Genomic DNA, 27,790 nt, shown 5'->3' on the forward strand with positions numbered 1-27,790 from the left:
TTATCTCTGGTGCAACTGCACTGAGGTGAATGGAGTTACAACAGAGAAAAAGTCTCAAGGTTTTCAGAGAGACCAGGCACCCTATGGTGAATTACCTGCCTGCTCCTTTCTGTACTGCTAAGAAGTCAGTAAAACAGAGACTCTACTGTGTGTGCAAAGATAGAGTCAGAGTGTGGCTTTCTGTATTTGAGAAGGTGGCAGACTGCTTCCTAAACACCAGATCCAGGCTACAGTGATGGCGGCTACAGTGATGGCTTTGCTTTTTCAGGGGGACCATTGCTCAGTACCCTCTGCTACAGAAAGCATTTCCCTCCCCAATATTTTTTACCAGTTCTTCTGCCCATTAAAGTTATTTATCAAAATGCTCTATGCCATTTTTCCTAAATGAAGCCAGAGTTGATTCCCTGTTTGTCCTGCCCAACTATCTTCCAGTCTGGAATGCAGATCAGCAAAGGTCCTTCAGTTACTTCTGATACTCCACTGATGCATGTATACTCCTATGCATCACATGCAGTGAGCGTGGGGACCATATTTGGCTTTTCCTCCTGGCTAGCTCTAGGCAGCTCCTTGTTCAGTCTGTGGTGTTCTGCTTTGTTTATGGATAGTCACTGTGAAGGACATAGTTCACTCTCGGCACTCAGAGAGGACCTCATGAAAGCATCTGAACTTAGAAAGCAGGCCTACTCCAGGTGTTTCTGCTGGACCTGTGCTGGACTAGCAATGTCACATCACCTATAGGTCTTGTTAATTCAGATTTAGTGTAATATTCACCTATTTTATCCAGTTATGCAATACACTTGGCAAATAAATATCTATTAACAATAATGAAAGGAAAATGTAGTTTCTTCCTTTTGCTGTTCAAATGAATGCCAGTTTGTACTTCAGGTCTGAAGTTTGTAAAACTGAGATTTTATACTGTCCATGATAACAAGAATGTTTTTATGGTTGAATGAAAACTAACACTGAAAACTTGGGTTAAAATATTCCCCTGAAAAGTCCAAAGCAAATGAAAACAGTAAAAATCCTATCACTATGTAGTAGCCTGTAATGGCTACTACTGTAGATGAGACTGGATGGAATTAAAGATACAGCAGCATATGGTATTTTCATGGCCAAGAGTAAAACAAAACCAAACCACCCACCCCACACTAAAAAGACTGAAGCTGGTCTGTAGCTATGGACATTCTTTGTGTGGAACACCCCAAAAATTTATTGAAGCATGACTTTAATCAGAAGCCTTACTGATATTGACAATTAGCCATGCTATGTGGGAAGGCTGTGCCTGCACTGTGTCTGAAAGATCACTAACGAGCACTGTTAAAAGGTTTGCAGTCCTCAGCAGCTTGTCTCCTACAGAACATAACAGCTTTTTATTCTAGTGTGTAACTGGATGCCAGACAGCAGCCCTGGATCGGGAAGGTTCACATAACACTTAGCTGGAAGAGGCTGGTTTAGAGTGGCTGGAAAGAGAAGGCCACTTTCAAATACACAAGGTATTGATTTTTGTCTATTTATTTGACTCTCAACAGGTGATGACTTACCCAGATTAACTGATATGAAGTGCAGAATTAGCTATATCAGGCAAACCATTTCCTTTATTTTAATTCTGTTTCCCCTCAGAGGGCAAGTCAGTCCTGTCATGTGAAGTGTACAGGAGAGAAGCCAGACCCAAGTTCAAACCAGCTCCACTTTTAGCTCCAGCAGCAGAGACAATAGAGGTCTCTGCAAACATGAACTACAGGGTTAGCTCAAGGATTCCCAGTGATGGAGGCTAAGATGAATTTTGTCATCCCATAGACAACCCAATGCATGTATTTGCTTTATACAGAGGCAGGATGGTCAAATAAATCATGGGCCTAGGGGAGTTGATGTCCTGCCCAAACTCCTTCCCTAGGCAAGTTGTAGCTTATTTTCTTTCTTGCTACTGCCCTGCAAGTGGAAAGGATGAACTCTGGGGAGAATGAGTGGAGCAACATGGACAAAGTACTTTTGCTCCTCTTGCTGTCAAAAGGGTTCATATGGATGGATGTCTTATTACTGGGAATGCCTTTCCTTCCCTGGCAGTAGCTCCCACCACCATCTCTAGATGGAACCTTCAGTGGTAGGTGAGCATGTGGAGCACTCTCAGGAGTAGAAGTCAACCTCTGTGGAGCGCCCCAGGCTTGAACAGCCAATTCCCGTCTCCTCCAGAAAAAAGCAAAAGCAAAACAGGCAGACCAACTATAATATCCCTTATTACGGGGACAGATATATAGAAGGCCACTCTGCTGCTCCCAACAGTCTGTTGCTCTCAAAAATGCAGTGTCTGTCTATGCCTTAAGCTTGGTTTTGTACAGCTTCACTTTAATTCTCAGTTTGGTCAGACCCCTCTACATTGGCATCTCATTTTCTGACAAGGTCACTGTGGAAAATGTGGTAAAGAGCCTCCAGAAGAAGCCAAAATTTCAAGTAGCTGCTGACTGGAACAGTGAGGACTGTTGTGTGAGCCACACTTTCAGAAGCAGGGAGAATATCTGTCATCTCACCAGGATGTGTTGGCCCTAGGTAATGTCAGGCAAACTGTCTAGGAGACATATAAAAGAAGTAGATGAAAGTCACGGTGGGCATGAGAAACTTAAAAACAAGGACAGACCAGAGAATGAGAACTGCTAGAAATTCAAGCTGAAAACATGTTAGCTTCCCTCACTGGAGTGACTCACAGGAAGATCATTCACCTTCAGTAAACTAATCTGACACTGGCTGGTGCCAGAGAAATTATAATTTAGTATTTTGCATTTAATTTAAGAAAGTATGTGTAAAGAACTACAGATTGCTTTATTAATGTTTTAAACAATTATTTATTATGTCTTCTCAAAGAAACTAATAGTAAACTCAGCTTGTTATTCCTTCATGATCTTGATGTTTAATTCATGTTTTGGTTTCAGGTTTCTCCAACCTACTATGTAATTTTTACCACCAGTTTGGAGGTTTGTTCTATGTTGACTTTGCCTCCCATTGAGCTATTTTTCTGCCTGCCATATTTAATCCACTGATTAGTAGTTTTAACGTTTTAAATCACAAAGGATATCTAAATACCACGTAGGAAATTAAAGTTTTAAAAGTAGTTTTGGGCTTTATAAACATAAGTGTGGGAGGCAAATTTAATGGAAACTTAGCTAAGAGACTGAAAGAATCCCTGATGCCAGCAGAATTCCTTTTTTCAGTGTAATATTGCAATAAAAAAGACAAGCCAAGCTCTGATGCAGAAAGGAGAGTTCAAGAGCTCTATAAAATTTTATTTTGAGTTTTGTTCTTCCTTTAAGGCCCAATTCCTTCTCAACAATCAAAAATATTGCAATAATTTCTTTGAATATGTACTGTCAGCTGGGGTTTTATCTAACTCATGTTTTCCCTGCAAATTAGCGCTTAGGCACTGTGGAGACAAACTCTTAAGATGCAGGTACAAAGGGCGAAATTAATGACCATTTGCTGCTTGGCATTATCAAAGGGATACCTTGGACTAAACAAGACTTTTCTCCAGTGTATGCCTCTTTTCCTTGGCATTCAGATGAAGCAGTTACCAAGTTGGTGAGTGGTGGAGCACTGGTCACCAACATGTCTTAAGTTTTGTGAGAAGGATGTTCATTACCCACCTTCCTATGATCTTTTTGCCACTTTTGTGTGGGAGAGAAAATTCTTTTGTGCTTTCCCTGGATAGATGTGGCTTGGTACTGCTATGACAGAAAGCCTAGTCCCTGGTCAGGCACCAATAACTACCCAGTACAAGAAGAAGGCTTAGAAATGAGTGTAGCAAGAATGAGACCTCAAGATGAGAGCAAAGCCTGGGGAAAAGATGGTGCTAGAGGTCCCCATGGAGAAAGAAGCTTGAAAACTGTGGATTGAGATAAGGAAGAGAAATGCTGCCTCCCACAGAGATCTTTTGGACAGTTTCCTTATTGCTATTGCTTCCTACACACACATGAACAAATATTTGCCAAAGAAAGATACAGAGCAATGGTCCCTCCAACTTGACACACTGTTTCAGATGCCAAATGAGGTCTGAGTCTTCTGATGAGCCCCAGAACTGACAGCCTTGTATAAAATTCTCTTGAGGAAAACTCTGCTAAATCCTAGGTGTTTAGTGGGTGGTTTATAGCCTGGAAGGATCCCATCCTCATCTGCTGTAAGCAGATCTCTGCAGATTTATATCTGCAAAAGGCCTACATTTGTCCTTCCCTAGTCCATATAACCAAATGATTTTATCTTTATAGATCCAATTTTGAATCCTGGAAAGTGTTTTTTTTCCTCAGAATCTGACTTCCAGAGACCAGTTACATATTCTTCAGGTGAATGTCTGACCAATTATATATGTACTGCATTTCTTTACATTGATTTTAATTTGCAACACTCTGCTTTATCATGAAAAAGGAATACCTGTGTGTCTATATCTGTCCTTCACATTCTCTCACCTTCCTGGCTAAATCTTCCATCTAAACCAAGAAGTTTTAATTTTCTTCCCACTCAAAACTGTACCAAATGCTCTTAAATAAGTATTTATCCCTTTCTATTTTTACAATTTCCTTTTCTTTCGCTGGCAAAGGACCAGAGGTGATGTCAGCTCTGCTATGAGCGCAGCTGTTGGCGGCACAGGATGCACTGCATGCTAATCACATGAATATTTACCCAACTTCTTGGAGGGTTTTTGAAGCTACTCTCAGAGCTATACTCAAGCAGCTAATTTAAAGCTAGTTTGGTTTTCTCCACAACATGCTGCCATGTCCTGTTATAATACTTACAATGATGTTATTCACTTTCTTTTTCTTATCAGAAACTCATGTCTTATTTATTTAACTTATAGTTGTGACTGCACAACAAGCAGACACATAAAAATATTCATAAGAATGCCTAAGTGGCTATAGTTAATTAGTGCTGAGGATGTATGGAAATTTTAAGCCATGCTTTCCAATGGGCCCTACCAATGACTTGCACAAATGAAATTTTCTCCATTACTGGTTGCCCAGCTACCAGAACCTTTGAAATTACTGTCAAAAACACCTGAGCATCTTTGTTCATCAAAATAATTGTAGATAACTCAATACATTGGCACCTCCTGGTTCAATCTTTCTTCCAGATATTTCAAAGGGATATTGATCCTACACTTTGTTTCTGTGCTAAATATTATATTAGTAAGAATATTCCTGTCTCTCCCACGAAGAAGGACATTTATTCTGGGAAGGTGCAGTATATGTAAAAGAGTTGAGTGAAATCAAGGTATAGCACATGTTACAGAACTTTGAGTCTTCCAGACAGTACTCCTTCGTGGTGGAAGAACGATTATTTTGTTCAAACTTTTTTCCTTTTTTTAAAATGTCTAATCTAGCTTCAAAACGTCATAACTGTTTGAAAGTGAAAATCTAAAGTTGCAGTTTGGTTATGCATGTTGTTATGTGTGTATGCCAAGGTATTGATATTTAAGGTGGAATGTGATAAACTGCCTGTCTAATAAGTGGAAATGCACTTGGATGCTTGGCTGAAAGTGAAATGTTGGGCTCAATGCATACATACCTTTGTATCCCAGAATGGCTACTGTGATTGTTAACAGGGCGCATAAAATATACAATAAGATGATGGAAAACTTCAGTGCCCAGTTATTTTTACATTTGGTACATTGAGTCCCCTCCTGAATACCTGCAAAAGAAGATTTAAAGAATTTTAAAACAATGGCAAAGAACACATTGCAGGTTTTATCTCCACCTTTCCCCTCCTCTATTTTCTACAGAAGAAATTATTTATGTAAGCAGATGATATATGGGTGCCTATCTGCCTATTTTGCCTGGATAGCCTCCACGGTGGTTAAAGCATCAGCTTAGTGATACAATCACTTTGGGATTTTAGCCTATAGAAGAGAAGTAGGTTCTGCTTCACTGGAAAGCCTGTGGCTTTCCTGAGAGACGACTATTTTCTGATTGTGCTAACAAGACTATGTTGAGCTTTGGTAGTCAAATGTTTATTAGCATCTCCTCTGTTAAGCATCACACTGCAGCACCTCTTTCGTAGCATTCAGTCACACTACAAGGGCAATAGAAGACAGTAAATGCTCTGTCAGAAGGAAAATACATAAATAAAATAGCATTGTGAAAACCTGGTAGGAGTACAGGTCCTGCTTTGTAAGCATTACCACAAATGGTTACCATGTGAACACTTTCTTTCCATAATGAGAGAGCCTTTTTTCTTATTTTCGGAGAATGCTATTTCCACTGAAAAAAAGGGGTGCTATACTGGTAAAGCTAGTGGTACATCTATACCAACAGAAAAATGCTGGTGAATTTCCCCATGTGGACAAGTTTAAGAAAAAAGGCCCTAAGTTGATGACAGAAAACAGGCCTTTACTATTTTATATTTGAGCACTTTGCAAAATGGTTTGGTATCTTTGAGTCTATTAGGGAAGCAATATTCCTCTTTTTTCTATGTGCTCCTCAGGAACAGCTCAACAGTGTTGGAAGCATTGACTACGTCACCAAGATATTCATCAGAAACACAAATGTGTAAAAAAATGAAAACTGGACCACTGTGCTTGAATGAATGGGTGGGATTTATTTTTCCTTCCGATGTGCAATTAAGGCCAGGATTAACGTAGCTTTCTGTGTCTGTCAGAAAATGCATTTCTTTGATATTTTACTCTGTTTGTGTACTATTAGGGGAGTCCCACAGGAAAGCTTTAAGCTCTAATAAATTTTATGTACCAGATTACTTAACTAATCAAAACTTGCTCCACAGATTTTTATGAGTAACTTATATTTCCCCCAAGGCCTAACCCACAGCTGATTTTGCTTTTCCCAACTCATGACCTTCTGCAGAGTGTTTTTTTATTTTTTGTTTTTTAAGAGAAAAGCATGGGCTACTTCCCCTGGGTTCATGGAGGATGGGTGACTGACATATCAAGTTAAGTCAACTGTGTTTCTCTCTCAAAGAACAGCATTTTCCAGTGACTTCCTTAAGACTGCAGTACTTGAAGGAGGGATTATCATATTGGAGCAACTCAGGAAGAGGATTTATACAAAGTTTATTTTACAAGGCATTTTCCTGAATTCCCTCTGCACATCTACTAGCCATGGCTAAGGCAGAAATGCACCTCTCACAGGTCAGCCCACTTTCCACATTATGTCATCTCATGTTTTGTTGCCATGTGATGAAAGCGGTGTCATAGATTTGAGTTCCTTAGGGTTTAGGCATAAGATCAGTTCTTTTTTCAGGAACAGAAACATTAGGGGAAAATGAGACAAAGACTTGTAAGCATAAGCCAAGAACAGATCATATCCAAGAACAGAAACTCCAGAGGAGAAAGGCTTCTCTCCTGCCTGTGTAGGTGGGAAGGAAGGGAGCTGGCACAGACAGGCAGTTGCATAGCTCATTTATTGGTGACTTGGATTTGGAGAGCAGATAACTCCTGCATCACGAAAGAAAAGGTGAAGGGTCCATAATTCAATAGCCAAGTTTTCTTATGGATCCTGATGTGTGGGCTGGTTTTCTTTGTATGGTTGACAGTCTCAAGGAGTTTGCTAATGGGGAAGCTCTGCTTGCTGAAAAAGCTGGACAGGAAAAGTGCAATTTTCTAAAGGTTTGCAGCAGGTATTCAGAAACTGATATTCACAGAATCACAGAATCATTCAGATTGGAAAAGGCCCTTGGGATCATTGAGTCCAACCATCAGCCCTACTCTACAAAGTTCTCCCTACACCATATCCCCCACCATCTCATCTAAATGACCCTTAAAACACTTCCAGGGACGGTGACTCCACCACCTCCCTGGGCAGCCTATTCCACTGTCTGACCACCCTTTCTGTGAAAATTTTTTTCCTAATGTCTAGTCTAAACCTTCCCTGTTGCCGTTTAGAGCCATTCCCTCTTGTTCTGTCACTAATCACCTGTGAGAAGAGACCAGCACCAACCTCTCTACAATGTCCTTTCAGGTAGCTGTAGAGAGTGATGAGGTCTCCCCTCAGCCTTCTCCTCCTCAAACTAAACAGTCCCAGCTCCTTCAATCGCTCCTCATAGGATTTGTTCTCCAGGCCCTTCACCAGCTTCGTTGCCCTCCTCTGCACTCGCTTCAGCACCTCGAGATCTGTCTTGTATTGAGGTGCCCCAAACTGGACACAATGCTCCAGGTGTGGCCTCACCAGTGCAGAGTACAGGGGGACTGTCACCTCCCTACTTCTGATGGTCACACTATTTCTAATACAAGCCAGGATGCCGTTGGCTTTCTTGGCCACCTGGGCTCACTCTGGCTCATGTTCAGCTGCTTGTCAATTAGAACCCCCAGATCCTTCTCTTCCAGCCACACCTCCCCAAGCCTGTAGCCATGCAGGGGGTTCTTGTGGCCCAAGTGCAGGACCTGGCAGTTGGCTTTGTTGAAGCTCATCCCGTTAACGTTGTCCCACCGATCCAATCTATCCAAGTCTCTCTGTAGAGCCTCCCTATCCTCATGCAGATTGACACTCCTGCTTAACTTGGTGTCATCTGCGAATTTACTGATGATACACTCTATGTCCTTACATTGTTACACAGTGGGAATTCGTAGTGTCTCGAACACCATCTTGCTGCTGTTAGCTGGTACTAATGTGCCCCTGTGCACTGAATGCAAGGTACCTTCTCCAAAGTGTTTAAAATTCAGATTCTAATCCTGTAAGCCTTTGAACAATTCACATATCAAAAAACACAAGAAGCTTGGGGCAAAAAGCACATCACATTCACCTTCTAAATACACAAATACCAGAAAGCTTGATCCTCTATTTTTATGTTAATGGAAGCAGGACCAGATTCATAACTGGGAAGACTGATAGACTGCAGAGGTACAAAGCACAGAGAAAGGCAGAAATAAAAACAAAACCTTTGACAGCAACTGCACATAGAAAAGTTTCACTTGATTACAGTCTCATATTAAGATTAGTCATTTTATGACATGACCTGCTTTCTGTCACCATACTCTGGCTTCCTGTGTAGTCTAATGAGCTGAAACCTCACCGATGTCACTGGATGTATTGCAGTTCAGCATCTAGCATCATGTACGTTCCACTGCTTCATAAGGATCTTGTTTCACTTGTCTCAGTCCTCTCTACTGCTGGTTCAATAAAACAGCACTTCGGCTTTTCGGAACTTTTACTTCCACCGTATTTCAAACTGACATCAGAACAGCACCCCAACAAAAGCCAGACCTTCCCATCCTTTAACAGTCCAGCACTGTTGGTATCAATAACATAAACACAGAGTACTAAAGCAATCATACAGGCTAGAGTGATTCCATTAACTAAGCTGGGCTGGAAGTGTGTATCGCATTGCCTGCCGGCGCTTTCTGCCTGTCAGCTTAAAACTGCATCTGACTGCCATCGAACACCCGCTACCCTCATCTAACATGTCCCAGGTCCAGGGCTGGAGTAAAAAGCTCTAACAGGCTCTTTTGTTTTGCTTTGCCTAGAGATGGACACAGTAAAGTCTTTCAGAGCTATTAAATCTACTTTTTATTGCAAATACATAGCTCTTAACTCTGTTGCTACTAACAGCTGACTTTCTAGTTCACTAATCATATAAAAATTACTGAAGATAGAGGTACTTTGGAGTAAAGGTCTGGAAGAGTCATTCTGATGTCTTTTTGTGCAGCTAAATAATCCAGGCTATGAGCAAAGGTAAAAGCCAGGAATGCAACCCTCTCTGTGTAAGGATGAATCACAGTGTAATTGGGGCTCCACAACCTCCTCAAGTATGCAGCCTGGCTTCAACTTGCCCTGTTGCTCTTATCCAGTACCCTGTGTAAGGACCAAGCCCAAATAAGATTGCTCTGATAGCGGAGGTGCATTTAGTCTGCACTGTGTGGACACATAGTTTTTATTGAAGGGTTGCTCTGAAAGGATGTGATAGCCAAAACATTAAGCAGCAACAGATGGGAGATGATTTTAAATGCTCATTGTGATTACACAAAACCCAGCAGATTGGCACAAAATCATACGGGTTTATCACAAAAGCTGAGACAGTGCTTGAAGGAGGCCATGACTGGGTTTTAATTTGACAAAACTTCCCCAATTTTACCCACTCAACTGCTTGCTTTCATGGTTTACATAAAATGTTCTTCCAGGAGATGTGTAACCTCTCATCTAGAAAGCTGTAGAGTGTATGTACAGGGAAAGACCCTACACGCCCATTCCATCAATAGAACATATGTAAAAACTGCAAAAGGGGGTTCTCAGCTGAAGTCAGCTCTTCTCCGTTTGTTATTGTTGCTCCTAGTGCAGCACGCTCCTCTCTGTGTACACGTGTTTTCAATGTCGGTCTGCTCCCAGACATTTGTCACTAACTTCCAAACCCAAGGAGCCGGGGTCACTTCCGCATGATGTGCATTTCTCATTGCTGATTTGATCAATGTTTAATAAATATCAGATGGGACACAATGTGCCTCGTTGCGCTGGACACATGCTTTTTTCAATTCATTTCCCTGACTTATTTTAATAAGAGCTCTGGTTTTTCTATCTCACTGTTGGGAAGACATCTGGCCAAACAGACAGCGACCTAGTACAAAGAGATCCTGCTGGCTCATATGCTTTGGGGACCCCCTTCTCTGCAAACCAAGATGGTCACAAAAAAATATGCAAGTGAGACATCCCCCTGTTACCAGGCTTTGTAGTATTTGTTTTTACAGCATTGCATTCCAGTGACTGAAGACTTTGTTCTCACGCAGGGGGTATACATCTGCAGATTCCTTTTGGGTCCAGATAAGCAGAGGTTTTGCTGGAGGAGGAGCTGGGGTTTTTGGTGGGTTTTTGTTGTTGTTGTTCTGTGTTTTTTAATGGGAGACTAAATATCTTTGCTCTTGGACACGGACTAACCACCTTACAAAATGCTTGATTCCTCATCTATATTATGCTTCAGGAGCATGTCTTAGAACACTCAAATATGATATGTACACATATTTTTTTTTTCTGAATAATTCTTTTAAAAGTATTTGCCTTTGCATCCTTTTCTTGGCTCTTGCTGCAGGATCTTAGGTGGCTTCAGAATATTTCTGCTAGCAGATCTATTTTGACAAAGATGCAATATTCTCTTTGTAACCCAGACAAAATATGTGCTGACGAGATGACTGAAGAAATGTAGTACAGGAAACGAAAATACATACATTAATTAGGAGGGGTTTTCCTCGGTGTGATTCACTGAAAAGAGATAACATACCTTGAATTTTAGAAGGAAGACTGCAAGCCTAATTTGCAGCCTTCAAATGATAAATTTCTCATAGCTAATGTTTTCAAAACTGATGAACAGTAGACCTAATACTTTTATTTAAAGGGGCCTAGGCAAACTACATCCATATAATTCCAACCCCATGGCCATGGAAACGTCCTCAGAAGGCAGGGGGGTTGGAACTAAATGATCTTTAAGGTCCCAACCCAAACTATTCTGTGATTCAATAATTCAACATATAGGTAGGAATCAAATACTGAGAGGTACCTAATCATGAAGAATTACAACAAGCTCCCAGTGGATGCCTATCTCACTAAGCAAAAGTAGATGATCCCATGAGGAACCCATTTCTAGGTTTAAATAACGAAATACCTTGAACAACCTGGCTGTAAGTGCTTAAATTAAGGCACCCAAGTGTAAAATGGTAGGTGCATGCCTACCCATTAGGAAAGTAAGTCTGTCTCTTAGGACACAGCGAATTTTAAAATTCAGCCATATAAGCATGCACATATATACACACACACATATTTATGTTCAAATATATAGAAAAATATGTGTGTATATATATTTTTTTACAGAGAAGCTTTTGTACTGACACAAAAGCACAATTAGCACACTCAAATCAAAAGCAGACATATCTTTGCCAATAATGAACTTTGTATAGCTTTGAGATTACTGGATCCATCCAGCCACAAAATTCAAAGTGAAATTTTTGTCTTCTCTTCTGTGTCACAGGTTATTAACCTACCCTTCATGAAAACAATGCTTCTGATCCTCCATGAATGGTTTCATTGCGGTCAGCAAAACATGATTTGATGGCTCCATATGACTAACCCTACCTCACAAAGCAATCATTCTTTATAATGGTTATAAATGGCAAAAACTGAGACTGGATCATGCTTTTTAAAATTTTTTTGAGATAAATCTCATTCCTTCAGTTTAGAGTATATTCTTACACTATAAAGGCTCTAACTTGAGCTAAGTGCAAATAGATGCCCTACATTTTTTCTAGCTAATGCATAAAGGTCCATGCCCATCCTCAAGTAATTGGATGGGCATTTAGCATGAGGCTGCAGCCATGGGAAGCACAGCATGTACCAGGGCTGTTCTGAGCAGCTGTCCTTCCAGCTGCTGCACAGTGCCATGGCCCCTCTCTGGCTCTGCGACCTAAATGCTACTGGACAACCATTCCTGAGGGTAAGTGTGGATAGAAAAGCAAATGTCATGGTTATTGCATGACTGGTCTCCGGGAGAGCACCGAGCCCTTAGGTTGCAGTTGTGAAGCACCTGGTTTGGGAAAGCCATGCTACTGCCTTCATTCAAACTGAGCAGTTCCTCATGTCACAGCTGCCTCACGTGTGTCCATCCATCCCCATGGCTTTGTGGGGAAGAGCTCTTGATCAGGCAAACCAAGGCCTTTTATTTTACATTATAAAACAGGGGTGATACTACCAAATTGTGTCCACTGCCACCCCCTTCTTCACTCCTCACTCAGTCTCTTGCCATGATTTCCTTTCCACTTGGCCCTAGGGGGAATGTGAGTGCAAGCCTTCCTCCCACATCCACAGTCTTCGCAAGCCCTGTCTCTGCTATGGCAGTGGTCCTGCTTGCCCAGGTGGTGCAGTGCTGGCTTGTGGGCAGGTGGATTGCAACAGCCTGCTTGACTTCATTCTCAGATTTTTACAATGCCATTGGAAAAAATATCTAGCGCAAAACTGCTGTCGTTTGTTCTAGAATTTACTAGTTTTGCTTCTGGTTTTTGTAATCAAATGGGGATAAATGCAAGCTATGCTTACTTTGAAAAAGTTTCTGTTTATTTACTAGGAAGCAATTAAAGCAGCAAAACCTGAAATCTAAGCGGTAGGTATGTACTCACCTAACTTGTGCCAGTTTTCCTATGCCAGGTGGAAAATCATGAAACATGGCAGCAAGACAGAGGATGGAACAGCCACTATATATTTCAAGTAAACACTGCAAGACACAGAGCTTCTTTCTTAATAATTTAATAAATAAATGGACCAACCCCAAGCCACTCCATCCTCACAGATTTCTGCAGTGTCCTGCATAACCTGATCGCCGTGTTACATAGCAAGCAGCTTGTATGAATAACCTCCAGGGAGGAAAAAACACACGTCAAAAGCCTGTTCTGAGAATTTATGCCTCAAAAGATCTGAGTGACTCCTGCCAGTGATGCCAGTACCTGTGATTTTATCCTGACCTTCACACTGTGGGATTTCTTCTTCATGCTGATGCCCCTTTCTTTCCAAGTGCATGGTCCTGCACCTGGGCTGGGGCAACACCCCAGTATCAATAGAGGCTGGGAGATGAAGGGATTGAGAACAGCCCTGCAGGGAAGGACTTCATGTGCTGATGGATGAAAAGCTGGACATGAGCTGGCAATGTGTGCTTGCAGCCCAGAAAGCCAACCGTATCCTGGGCTGCATCAGAAGTGTGGCTGGTAGGTCGAGGAGGATGATTCTTCTCCTCTGCTCTGCTCTGGTGAGACCCCACCCACAGTACTGCGTCCAGCTCTGGGGCTCCCAGAACAAGAAAGACATGGATCTGCTCGAGCAGGTCCAGAGGAGGACCATGAAGATGATGAGAGGGATGAAACACTTCTCCTATAAAGACAGCCTGAGACAGTTGGGGTTGTTCAGCCTGGAGAAGAGAAGGCCCCGGGGAAACTTTATTGCAGACTGTCAGTACTTAAAGGGGGCCTATAAGAAAGATGGGGACAAACATTTTAGCAGGGCCTGTTGCAATAGGACAAGAAGTAATGGTTTGAAACCAAAGTAGGGCAGATTCAGACTAGATATAAGAAAGAAATTTTTTATGATGACAGTTGTGAAACACTGGAACAGGTTGCCCAGAGAAGTGGCAGATGCCCCCTCCCTGGAAACATTCAGGGTTGGGTTGGACCGGGCTCTGAGCAACCTGATCTAGCTGAAGATGTCCCTGATCATTGCCGGAGGGTTGGACTAGATGACCTTTAAAGGTCCCTTCCAACCCGATCTATTCTATGATTCTATGATTCTTGCAGCTATCTAATTACAAGAGACCTTCAGTTTGCATTTTAGGAGAACAACATATTCCTAGACTGTTAAAAAAAGTGGGGAGGAGTTGTTCCTTAAGACTTAAGACAATAGAATAATCCACCATTTACATGATTTTTCATAATCCTGCCCCTGAAAAACTGTTCTCACCACTGAGGGGGCAATGCTAGGGCTGAGACAGGGGCTGGTAGGGGTCACCATGTCCCTTGTTCCTGAAACTGGAGGGAGGCACTTTGTCCCAAAAGTCCAGGGTATTTCTGTGGAAATGGGGGCTTTCTGTCTTTGGGACACCTTGGAAAAACCCTACCCTTGGCAATCTGCAGGTTGCAGCCTAAAGCTCTGCATGCAGAGGAGGCTGGGCAAATTCTTCTCCACCAGACTGAGTCTGTTGGAGGCAGCAGCCGCTTCCTGTAAATCCAAATCCCACATCTGACATAATAGCGAGCCTCAGAGGGCCAACACTATTATCTATGGAAAGCTTTCAGCTTAAGAAATACTTTATTCTATGTAATGTACACAAACCCTTTCATTATAGGAGGGGAGAACCCTCATTTTCAGCCTGACCATCATCTCTCACTTATTTATATAACCCAGCCAGCATTTTCTCTCTGGCTTTGTTCTTCTTCACAGTAGACCAGAGATTCACAATGACTTGTCAGAAATCCTAATTATACACTTCAACAACCATCACCGTTTAATTATATAGTATTACCAAACAATGTCCTACTGTGATTAAACACTAAATATCTTAATTGAAAGGATACAAAAAGCCCAACCACAGCACAGGCTAAGCAAAGACTGCTGAGTATCTGAACTGTATGTTAGGCAAATATTATGAACAGGATTGAAGGACCAGTGTGGTAAATTTTAAGAAAAATAATGGATTTGCAACAGTTTAAGGTCCAGCCATAGCAATGTGGTAAGAATATCACACCACCAGAGGGTCCAACATCCCACAGACTATCAGATTTAAAGACATGTCTAGATCTTAACTCAAACCAGAACAAAAAAACAGTAAGTTCTGGTGCTTTTAAATAACTGTCTGGAACAAGCGAGATGCGTCTATCCTCAGTTACTGAAAATCAAGCAAGGGATCACTCAGTGCACGTCTCTGGAACTAAACTCAAAAATCTAATTAGGCTGTTCAGAAGATGAGAGGAAAACTAGAACAGTTAAAGGAAGATAAAAATTATGTATGAATTAAAGACCTGTTCAATGACAGGCAAGACAGCCATGATACATCACAGCAAAGAGCCTCTCTCAAACTGTATCCCAATAGAGAAGAATTTAGACTGACTCCCACAAAGATATATAGCCAGGTCTATAGGGAGATCAAAGCTAGATCTTTGGTTTGTGCAACAGCCTCCTAGGACAACCTGAGGATATTCCATTCCATGAGTTAATTAAAACTAGAGTGATCAAAGCATTAGCAAAGTCACAGAAGGGATCTGTCCTTCAGAGTTATGCCACCTGGTGAAGTAATGCCATTTCTGTCTAAGTCCAGGCCCTCCATTCTGAAATAAACAAATTTCCCAATGAAACCTAGCTCCTAATTAAGATGGTGTAATTTAATGATTAATGTACACAATTTTCAGTCTTAATTCAAACTACATTCAACTGGAAGGATTAAAAAGGTAATACACTTGAAGTGTATATTTCCCCTAACATTCTCTATTTTTTATAACACAGTATTTAGGTGTAAGTGACCCTAGTAATGGTGTTACATTAACTTGTAGGTAGAAAAAATAGTAACTCCATGCTTTGTGGATTTTGAGATATATCTCTTTAAGAGGGCAACATGATCTCGTGCGGGGCTGTGAGTATGGTAGGCGCCGACATTGCCAGCAGCAGCACCTGTACTGCGGAGCGACTCACCGCGGACATGGTGAAGTCATCCAGAGCACAGGTGGAAAACCCATTCTCTTCATGGGAAGCTTTCACCCTTTGTTTTACTAACTTCTGCATTTTTTAATGTTATGTTAAGGACAATGCTAAAAACATTGGATCACTGTTTTACAACACAAGAAAAGCTTGTCCTAGCCAAATGAAAACTCCAGCCACGCACAATGTGGCAACATTTCTGTATTCACTGATGCTGCAACAAATGGTATTCCAGCTACCTGCAGAAATTAAACTTTTTTAATGTTCCTTCACAAGTTAAACAGGAATACTCGGCAACCAGCTGTTCCGCTTGTTTCTGTGCGGGTAAATACGTGCGCACATGCACCCCTAATGTGGTTGAGACAGGTCGTTCATTTAAGCCTATTATAAAATCCCATATGTCTGCAAAGTGTGCTTTTAAACTCTTGTAACTCATATGTAGCTAAAACATTTTTCACTGGGCAGTCAGAAGCATGATGCATGCCCTTCTCATTGATCAGGTTTTTTTCTCTCCTCCACTACCTAGTGGAGCAGAACAAAATAAAGTTTCAACCGTATTTGATGGCTTAAAGCCTGTATTTATACTTTTCCGTTAGGGAAAAATACAGAGCTAATTTTGATGAGGCTTTCAGCAGGAAAAAATAGTTGCCTACAGACTATGAACAAGTATGCCCAACACGTATGCCCAACTTCATGTGGAAAAGCAAAGTTTGAGAAAGTTATAAGGACTGTGATTTGTTAGCACGAAAATGCAGCTGTATCTGTATCTACAAGCTTTGTTACAAAACCTGCAATGAAATGCTGACATTTACAGAATTGAAAAAAGTTAATCAAGATTTGATGCCTCAAATTAATACGTAGACCTTTATCCACTCTTCATTAGATTTAGTGGTAAGGATTCTTTTGCCTTCATTAAGAAGCATTCCAATAAAAATTGCCTCTTTTCTAACTGAAAAGTCTATCTGAGGACATTATTTGGAATTTAAAAGACTTGTGTGCAGATAAAAGAAGAGGTGAAGGTGTTTCTATTTGTGCTGGGTACTTAGCAGTTACATAGGCTCCTTATTTGGAATGTGACTCCAAAAATGAAGATGGCCATGGAGAAGAACAGAGTAGGACCTCACAGAAGAAAGCGGGTGCAGAAAACACAGTATGGATACGGAAGCTTGCTCTATTAATTTAATTATGTCTGTGAGTGCAAATTGCCGCTTCTGACTAGCTTTTTCCATGATGATATCAAGACTGCCTGGCTGAGATACCAACACCGAACAGAGGAAAAAGGATCCCTGCAGGCACCGCATCGAACATAGCTCATAGTCACAAATCCACTGGCTGTAAATTCATTCCTAATCTCCTGAGGGTACATGTTCAACTACAGGAGAGAAATTATGTCCAGGTATAAACACTGCTCCTCTGGAAGTGTGCTGCCTTACTCCCCTTGGCCAAATGGAGACACAGCACTAAATCACCTCCAAGGGAGAGGGACTGGCAGGGCTAGGATTTATTTTTTACTTCACTGCCCTTCTAAAACCACTTTCTAAAAGTAGGGCTTTTTCCTCAGAAATATTGCAGCCTTGATGGCAGAGACAATAAATTCTGTTTCCATCCTCCAACCTAACCAACCTCCCCCAACCCACCTCAGTGTCTGCCTCCTCTTCCTGAATCTTATCTTTTCAAAATGGATGTTTTCCTCTGTGAAGCTGGATCTCTAGGCTAAGAGGAAGGACTGTGACTCAACGCAGATATCATCTTCCAGTTTTCTGATTCTGTCTTCCCCTTTTCCCTCTCTCCTGTCTTCTCTGTGTCCTGCAGTATCTCCAACTCCTGAGCTCTTCCTATACCCTGGCTTATAAAAACCTCACCAGCATCCAATTTCTTGGATAAAAAGCAGACTTAGAATGAATTCCTCAGGCAATCAGAACATTTTTTCACATGGTTGTGCCAATGTGCAATGGCTGTGTAATGTAAGGACCAAACAACCCTGATAGATGGACTTTTTCCACCTAATACCATCACAATTTCTGTGATTTCCCCCTACTTATTATTCCCTTTTATCTAGAGAAGAAATGTTTATTCCATAAAATACTACAAGAAATTTCCTGTACAGAGGTGAAAGTGTGGTTGATGAATGCATTTTGTGTTATCCCTCCTAATAAAACAATAAGCAAATTTACACTGTCTTGACAAACACTGGAAACTGCTGAATCAAATCTGCTTGTTACAAGTGAGGAAAAGCTATGCAAAAGGGCATCCAGAGCACTGTAAACACAGACAAGAGAATTAACTAACCAGGAGTACAACACACAGACATACTACCTACCTACATAGCACCTACCTGCTGCCTTCCTAGTGTCAGTGCAATCACTGTGTTAAGTAGGTGAAAACTGCACTACAATCATGGAAATACAGAAGTTGACAAATCTACTAAATGCATTAACCTACTAAATCTGTAAGGTGTACATATGCCTTGTATCAACCTGCCATTTTTTTGTATCTTGGAAATTTATTAGACCACCCCCTAACAAAGCATTAAACGTGTTGGTACAGTTACAATAATAGCAATAATAATACCTACAGTAATAACAATCTTCCTGAAACTCCTTGCTATAATCCTTTTCTTGATATGTTACAAAATCATGGAAAACTAAATATTTGGAAAATATTTTTTAATGGAGCCATGGAGTTTTAGGGTCTCTGGCTGCACATAGGGGAGGGAGTTGCCATGAGGCCAGGGGCTCCTGTGATTCCACATCTACAGATGGAGGTCTCAAGTCACACCAGGGCATTTCAGGCTCATTGCTACAAGTCTTATCAGGACATTGAGGTTTACAGTGAGAGGCTTGAATTGCTGTTCTTATCCAGAAGACTAAATTAAAAAATCAGAAGTTTTCACAACAAACTTTATGTGCTTTGATGGAAAGAAAATCCCAGGTAGTAAAAGACATTTTCATTAAGAGGCAGAAGGCATAATATAAATCTATAGCTACAAGTGGAAATTTTAAAATTTTATTTCAAAGTTGTAAGGGACACCTAATTGCTATATAAACATATTATTTAAAGTTCTTGAGAAAGTTACAATCCTGTGTAACACAAAAACCTGAACCCAAATCTTTGCTTGTGTTTCAGTGAAGGCAATCCCAAGGTAATTGAAAATAATGTTTACTTCTCTGAAGGGTAACAGTTCAGGAATGAAGGAAGAAGGGAACTGAGTGAACTCAGACAGATGTGTAAATTTTTTTATTTTGAAAAATTATTCTTCCTGACATTAATGACAAACGCTATCTGCCTTATAACTTTTTCATTGGTTTCCAATGTTCTTCTAGACTTGTAACTTTATGACATCTCTAGCTTTCTGAACAGTGTTGAAGTCCTCAAATAATGGCTGTAATAATCAGGTTTCCCTATTTTGATATGATATACCACTGAAACTATGAGGCAAAAGGTCCTTTTCTGTATTTATTGTAAAAGGTGGCAAACAGTTAATATATTGCACACATTTGTGTCAAGCCTGAATTTGCTATTCTACTCTTATTTTTTGCCAAATACTGGGATGTATTGGTCCTTGAAGGAAAAAAATAAGATCAAAAAAACAACACAAAAAAAGCCCTGAAGCAAATCTGGGGTCAATATTTAACTTCAGGGTCAACACATCTTGCTTTTTCACTCCCACAGAAGTCAATATTGGCTGTTATTTATGCCATACTCTGCAGCTGCTCTTTTGAACTCCAGCAGAGAAATACATCACACACTTGACCCACAGTCTTTCAACCTAAGTGTGGAGACACTATAATTTATTTGCTCAATGCAAGTGTCAAATGTTTTCAGCACTAAACTGCACTAAACACTCTTGTTCCTTATCACAATTTCAGTTACAGAACTGTAAACTCTCTGGCTTCCACACTGTTACATGCAATTTATACTAGTGTAGGTGTATCACACCCTCAACCAGGGAGCTGGAAAATGTCTTTTATTCCATGTCAAGCTAAAAGCATAGAACAGAAGAGCAGGTGAAGCAGCCAAAGTGGCAGCTCAGTAGAAACTCTGGATTACAAAAATGAACACATAGCACTGTAACCTATTTAAGCAAAATCCAATACACTTCAGAATAACTCTTCCCTGTGTCTTGAGTCCACAGGCACTGAGTCCCTGTACTGCTCTAAGACTTATAAATAATAGGCTGAAAAATAATTTTCATGTATTAAGAGTAAAAATATTCCATTAAAATGTCTGTTTCTCAGCAGTTTAATTTGACTTAGAACATTTATTTCTTGGCTGGTTCCTTGTATGCCAAATTTCAGCCCAGGATGAATTTTTCCATGTCTGAACTATATACTCCTGAAAAGCAGAGTTGGAAATGCTGAAAACCATTAACTATAGCTAAAGGCACACACCACAAACAAGACCATGAAAAGCAGAGGTTTCAGTATGAGCAGAACCTTCTTTTTAAATGAAAGATGTATTTTGTTTGCCCAGCATATTTCATGCCTCACATCCTGGTACTCTGACTGAATCTTACTTGAGCCTATGCAAGGAAGAAATGTTTGGGCACATAAGATGTAGCCTTTGCACGTAAGAGACTAATGTTTTTCACTACTTTGCATGCTCTTTTTGCTCTGCACTTCTGGCTTGATCCACAAGAAAAGTGGTGTCCTGTTTGCTCATTTGAATGACACACTACTCTAAATAGCTTAAATAAGACTTTCTTTAGTGCTGCAAAAAACCCTTTCAAAAACATTTTTAAAGTGAATGAATGGATTCAGCTCCTTCATATCCTATTACATGAACACTATTTTTTACCGGCAAGATCAACATCTGTGCAATTTTAGAAGATGTCGCACAGTTGTGCACATAATACAAATGCAAACCTAGAAGAGAGTACACCACTCAATAAATGCCCTGGTAGCTCTTTATCAAAAGATGATGGAGGATATGCCCAGCAAAAGTGTTACACTCCTGTAGAAATTGTAAGGGTAGTCCAATTTGTTATGCAGGTTCTTCTCTCTTCCACTCCTTGTTTTGTTGAGAGCTTTGTTAAAGAAAAGTTAAAGGCACTTATGGAAATTTCCTCCAGCTGTTCTGCCAAGGTGCATGAGCAAAATCAGGTCAAAATTTTGCTGTACATGGACAGAAGCCAGAGGACAGAAGAGCACTTAATTTTAAATCATTATTTCATTAGTTACTAAACTGCTTAGCTGCTCCATAATATTTTGTACTGTCTGAAAATGGCATCCAGCTTTGTGGGAGATCCGTCTTTGGCCTCTCTGAGTCATGGACATAAACTTTGTAAGGTTTCCAAAGGAACACAAAACTCAACGCATAGTTAATAATGAGTACAGGGCAGCCATTCAAGCAAGTTGAATCACAGGATAAGCTGGGACCATTTACAGAAAATGAACATCAATATAGCTAAGAGTATGGTGGGAACAAAAAGCATAAACCCTGTGTGCTGTGCTTGGTGAGCAGTGGCTCCAAAACGGATAACAGGAGTGAGATGACAAGAAAGCTATCAAAGAGTAGATGTTAGGGCAATAAAGGAGAGATCCAGCTTCCTGTCTTGCTGCAATGAGCTGGCAGTTGGACAGGTCTTGGGCATTGCAGCATTGATGGGCACCCAGTTTGACACAGGGACCCCAAAAGCCCAACTCATGCTGGAGATAGACCTGGAACCTGGACAACCTAGGACAAACTCAGTGGCTCTGGGCCATGCTGGTCATGTAGAGGTCAAGAGAAAAGGTCTTCTGGGGCTGGTGAACAAGAGCAGCTCCTGTTGGGGTCAGAAGCTTCGAGAGCCACCGGCTGCAAGGTAGCACATATGAGAGGGAGCTTCTATTGAAGGGGCAAGGCTGGAAGTTTTACCAGCCATTTTGCCCACTACAGGTCTTACAAGGGGGACTGACGTTTACAGTATGAGGCATAAATTGAACCAAATGCTTTTCTTACTTGAAGAAAACATTAAAAAAAAGAAAAACAGAAGACTTGGCTGCACATCCTAGGTGCTTTAATGGAGCACTGGCACTAAAGGACACTTTTATTAAGAGGCAGAAGGAGTAACTTACACCCCTGGCTACAAGTTGGAGGTAGAAAGATGCCTCTTGGAAATGAAGCAAAAATTCAAGCAGTGGGGGTGATTACAACTGGAACAAATTACCATCACAGGGGATTCCCTGTATTTTAACGTCTTCAGATCAAGCTTGACTCCTCATTTAAAAGATATGCTTTAGCCAAAAACAAAGTCATTGAACTTCATACGGGAGTAACTGGATATAATTGTACAGCCTATCATACACAAGAGGTCAGAGTAGTTAAGTGTTTTGGCTCCAATTCCTACAAATGCAAATAGGTGTGTCTCTGCTCTGGACTGCTGCACAGAAAATACATGTCTTTAGGGGAAATTAATGGTGATGACAAGGCATCTTACTGCCCTGAAGGGGACATGCCTTTCAGTTCCAGCTGAGCTCAGAATTAAGACAGGGAGTGAGCAGATAACCCTTCCAGATGTTTTATGGCAGTGGATGGGGACAGCAGATGATAAGGGTCAAGCATAGCTCTGTATGCTGGAACACCAGAGATTTTTTTTTTCTTATAAAACATGTAGTAAGTCTGTTTGTTCAAGAAACACAATAGAGTGAATCAAAAGGAATAAAAGCTGGAGGCTAATAAAAAACTTGTTTCTATTAATACAATGGGAGAAACTGCTCAGGGACAGTGCATTGTGTTGAATCATGGCCCTGTAATGCTGCCAGAAAATGCTAAGAGCTATAGTGACTTATCTTCAGTCCTGTTTGTGAAACACTACCACTGAGAAATCACTCTGTTGCTTTCCCTGAGAGTGGGCACTATCTCCAACGTGCAGCCTGGCCATCCTCAGCCAGGGTCTCCTGTCATTCGGGTACTCATCTGGAGAGGCAACAACCAAGGCAAGTGTATGTCTCTTACCTAGGGGTGAAAGAACACATTTCTTCTTGGCCCTTCTTTTTTTTTTTTTTTTTTCCCCTTTAAATAAACATACTGAATCAAAGTCTTAAAGAAGGTCTTCAGGAACTTCTTCAGAGCTGCTCACCAAATTCTGGAGATAAGCTCTTTTTAACAAAGTGCAACTTTTTCCTTGAAGTGTAGAGAAAGCATATGGAAAAGTATGAAGGAAGAACATTTCAGTCAATTAATACAGACTGGGAACAGATAATAGTACTAAACCTCATGTATCATGACTACACAAATCAGTGAAAATTTGATGACAATGAATGCTAGTGACTACTAAAAGGCACAGTATGGAAAGTAAAGTTTTAGGACCAGAATCTGAAACAGGAGCATTCTCTAGGACACTGGAAAGTGGTAAATTTGGCAGGCTTGTAGAAGTTATTTACTGAAGTACTTTTTTAACATGGACCTCACTTGATATTCACAGAAAACTACTGAGACCCATCTGGTCCCTACAGCCCTTATTCTGAGCCTACTTTCTGTTGTATTTGAATCCCTTACTTATGGCAATAAAATTAAATGATGCATTTCAGGATTGTTTGAAGCAACCAAAAAAGTCTAATGAATGATATAATAAATGATATACTAGAAGATTGCTAGAAGTACTGCACAACTGTGCATGAAGGCTTAAGCAAATTTTCTTGTAAACTTTCCTTTATCTGCATTTGTTGGGGTGGGTCCTGCAACTTGCAAGAGAACAGAGACAAAACTTTTTTTTGGTCAGTTTTACATGGCATAATGGATAATCAATGCATCAGTCTTTTACAGACAAGAAACCTGCCTCCCTGTGAGCTTTAACTTGAATCATTCACCACATTAGTCACAGCCAGGGGCGGCTGCGCTCTGCTTGCAGCCACGAGTCTGCCTCACGGGGAGAAGGGGTAAGGGCACGTTTGGGAATCCGCAGCATGGTATTGACTCCGTCATCAAAGGGGGACAGTTGCTGCAGAGAGTGTACGGCCACCTCCGCTTCAGGGCAACATACTGGAGGGACCTTCACAATCATGCTGAGTTTTTCTGCAGACTGTAGGTCTATTACTGTTTTTTCACCTTTTTCATCTATCAGGCAGCAGAATGTGGGAAGCTGAGTGCCCAGACATACTATGTTATACAGTCTGACACCTATTAACAGATAAAATGTCACTGTAGTATTGAGGGTGTCTTAAATTAACAGTGTTGCATTTCAACAAGGATGCTTAATGTGTTGCAAAAAGAAAGACTGAGGGCCTGTGTCTTCTTAACACAGCTGAATAGTACCGGGCAATTTTACAAAGTGGAAAACATTGCCTTGAATTTTCATTAAGGCTCAGTGTTCAGGTTCAGTGCCAGTTCCCATTGGCTCACTCTGTCTTCAAGATAAATCGCAGATTAATCTGTTTTACTTTGTTACAGTAGCAAGGCCAAGTTATCTTTGTACCTGCTCCAGCGGAGCCTCACAGAGTTAATGTCATCATACAGACAAAGATTGGACCAAAATTTGGTACGCTGATTGTTGCCCATTCCTTGCTTTTCAACACTTTTTCAAAAAAAGAGGGCAGCCTATCCTTCAGTTGTGTGGGACAAAGAATGGTACCAAACATAATGCTTCTAAAATTTGTATTTTTACTTTGCTTGATCAAGACTTTATTTTGTGAATGTACATTTATTTAGGCAGATTGAATTTGCTTAGAGCTATTACAGACTGAAACTCAGCTCTAAAAGATTATTACCATGAATTAAGGTAATTTTCTGTAGTGGAAATTCACCTCATAAATCAAGTCTGGTATTCATGTGGTCTTGCAGATGTGCCAACTCACCTGCAGCTGTAGGCACACAGAAATCGGCAGAATTTGTCTCTAAATCTGCAATTGTTTGATGAAACAATTAATGTTTTATGACTTTAAAGAGAACACATTATTTAAAGATTTTTTATAATACAGTTTCGGGATATCTAGCACAAAACACCACTGCTGGTAAAAATGAGGAGAAGGTGGAAATTAGTGGGTTTTCCTAGTTCTACCCTCACTGTAGTTTTTCAAACAGATCTTCCCCTGCCTCTGACATGCTGGTCAGCAGAGCAAGCATTTCTTCAGTATTGATACACCCTTTAGCTCTATGTTGAATATGAAAAAGAGATGGTCTTGTGCCACAAGAATGTAAAGCACTTCCAGGTTCAGGGGAGTTACTAAATAAACAGCCTACATTTCAAAATTACCTGGCAACTCCTACTGAAATTGGGACCATTCATCAAAGAAACAGTCTAACATTAAATACATGAGTAGGAGGTTAACTGAAGTTGCTGGTGGTTCAGCTCTTTTGAAATTTGGTCTATTATTACTATTTAGCAAGGGCCTCTGTAGCCAAGGTCCCTGTTTTGAAGACTCCAGACTAATCCCACTTCCTTACTTATTTTTGTCAATCAAAAAATGACTGGAGTTCCTGATATTGGCTGAGCAGACAGAGTGAAACAAAAGCTCTAGGAAAAAAAACCTACATGTTTGAAACAAACATTGACGTGTAAGGTCTTGCACCTGGAAAAACAATCCAGGAGTACAGCACAGGCTGGGATCTACCCAGCTGGGCAGGAGCAGTGTGGAAGGGAACCTGAGGGTCCTGGTGGATGAGCTCAACATGAGTGAACAGTGTGCTGTAATAGCAAAGAAAGCCAACAGGATGCCATTATCCTACCCTGCTCAGTGCTTGTCAGGCCACACCTGGAATACTGTGTTTGGTTTTGGTCCCTGCTATACAAAAAAGATGTGAACGGGGTGGAGAGGGTCCAGAGGAGGGTCACAAAGATGATCAAGGGTCTGGGAAGCCAACTGTATGAGGAAAGGCTGAGAGAATTGGGTCTGTTCAGCCTTGAGAAGAGAAAAGCTTAGAGGAGACTTATCACCGTGTTCCAGTATTCACTGGGTGGCTACTCCTTTATACAAGGAGTCACATGGAAAAGATGAAGGATAGTGGGTACAAGTTACACCTGGGGGCATCCCAATTGGACACAAGAGGAAAATTTTTCACGAGAACGATCAGCCACTGGAATAATCTCCCCAGGGGAGTGGTGGATTCCTCAACACTGGACACTTTTAAGATTCAGCTGGACAGGGTGCTGGGCCATTTTGTCTAGACCGCACTTTTGCTGAGACAGATTAGACCAGATGATCCTTGAAGTCCCTTGCAAACTGCTATTCTATGATTCTATGAATTAATCAGAAAAAATATCTATGGTTCAGCAACGACAGAACAGAAGAAATTATTCTATAATTTTGACATTTTTACATTAGAAAATCCTTTAGTCACAAAAATTTTGTCTCAAATTTAGATTTTGAGCATAAGCCAATTTTCAGCCCTAAAATATGCCACTCACCAGTTCTACAGCATTATGTAACATTTGTTGGAGAAATTTTGACTATGCTTTTCTGTATTTACACCTTTGTCCTTTAAATACAAACTGCCAGTCATGCTCTTCACCTTAATACCTAGAAAGTAGTATTTTGAAATATCTGGTCCCTCTACTACTGAGATACACCAAACAAAGTCATAATCACATGTTCTCCATGGAATTTGCTACCTTCCTGCAGACATTTTTTTCTTCTGAACCTAATTCTTAACTCTTACATCAATGCAAATCCAGGCTAACTCCAGGGTAGTAACTCTAGATTTAAACTGGTACAAGTGAAAACAGAACAGCATGAAGTATTTAAGATATTAGTTGTTGAAATAAATTGTAGAAGCCATGTCCAAAAGCTCTGGCCTTGTTTTTTAAGATATCTTCTGGAATATCCAGAAAGACTTCCAAAGAGGGGTCATCAATTCAGGACAAAAATTGTGTTCAGAATCAACTTTTATCTTTCCAGGACCAAATCTTTCTGTAGTCCCTCCTGGTTCCCTGTCAAGGCACTACTTCTATGAACACCACTGGGGACTCTAAAAATATACAATATAAAGTCTGGCCTGTAGGGAGTAATATCACTAGGACAAATGAATGCCAAGTAGAGTTTCTCTGCAAGATCACCATGCTTGGCTGTAACACGACATTGTTGTACTTAAATTATCTTCCTTCTTTATGCAAGTTGTAGGAAGAAAAATCTAAAGTCACACTTAACAGGTTTAGCAAGAGATCTGCATTCAGAATGCCTCGTAATTAACAGCGCATCATTTAGCCAAGTGAGTACTTACGAAAGTGTGAGGCTGAAGAATAATGTGATCCCAGGTCACATGCCTCCATCCTGACCTAGCTTCCCTGCTACTCCAGTCCCAGGCCTGTCTTTTAATTTAGTTAATTACTTCAGTAGATACCAGAGAAATAGGATTCAGGCTGGGATAAATCAGCCCTCTGAAATCAGACTTTGAACTTTAGCCAGATGAGGTAAAAACTGAGTGACTCACATGTGGTGCAATAACTCACTATTCAGTTTCCTTCAGTCTTCTTCACACATCCCTATCTTCCCTCTCATGAACACTGAGAGCTCTGCAGGTCTCTGACACTTTACTGAGTACCTATCACACAGCTAATTTCCCCTGTATGAACATATACATACAGCTAGATATTATACACCACTTCTGTTGGTATCCTGCCTGCCTGCGCAGGGTATTTCTCACCCTCTCAGCAATTCCAGCTCTCCCTGTGATATCTGAAGCCTTGTGCAACATGAGATTAGAACTGCCAGAAAGCCTTCCTATAGGTATTTACAACA

At 40.8% G+C, this 27,790-nt stretch overlaps 1 protein-coding gene across 1 annotated transcript in view; it reads right to left on the reverse strand.

The window, feature by feature from the left end:
- The window catches only part of COLEC12 (collectin subfamily member 12), a 105,593-nt gene that overhangs the window by 16,288 nt on the left and 61,515 nt on the right, over positions 1-27,790 (reverse strand). The window contains exon 3 of the mRNA XM_074899120.1: positions 5,545-5,667. Coding sequence (XP_074755221.1) covers positions 5,545-5,667 — 123 coding nt within the window. The remainder of the gene's footprint in view (positions 1-5,544; positions 5,668-27,790) is intronic.

Source organism: Athene noctua, chromosome 2 (assembly GCF_965140245.1).
Source record: "Athene noctua chromosome 2, bAthNoc1.hap1.1, whole genome shotgun sequence".
Taxonomy (NCBI): Eukaryota; Metazoa; Chordata; class Aves; order Strigiformes; family Strigidae; genus Athene; species Athene noctua.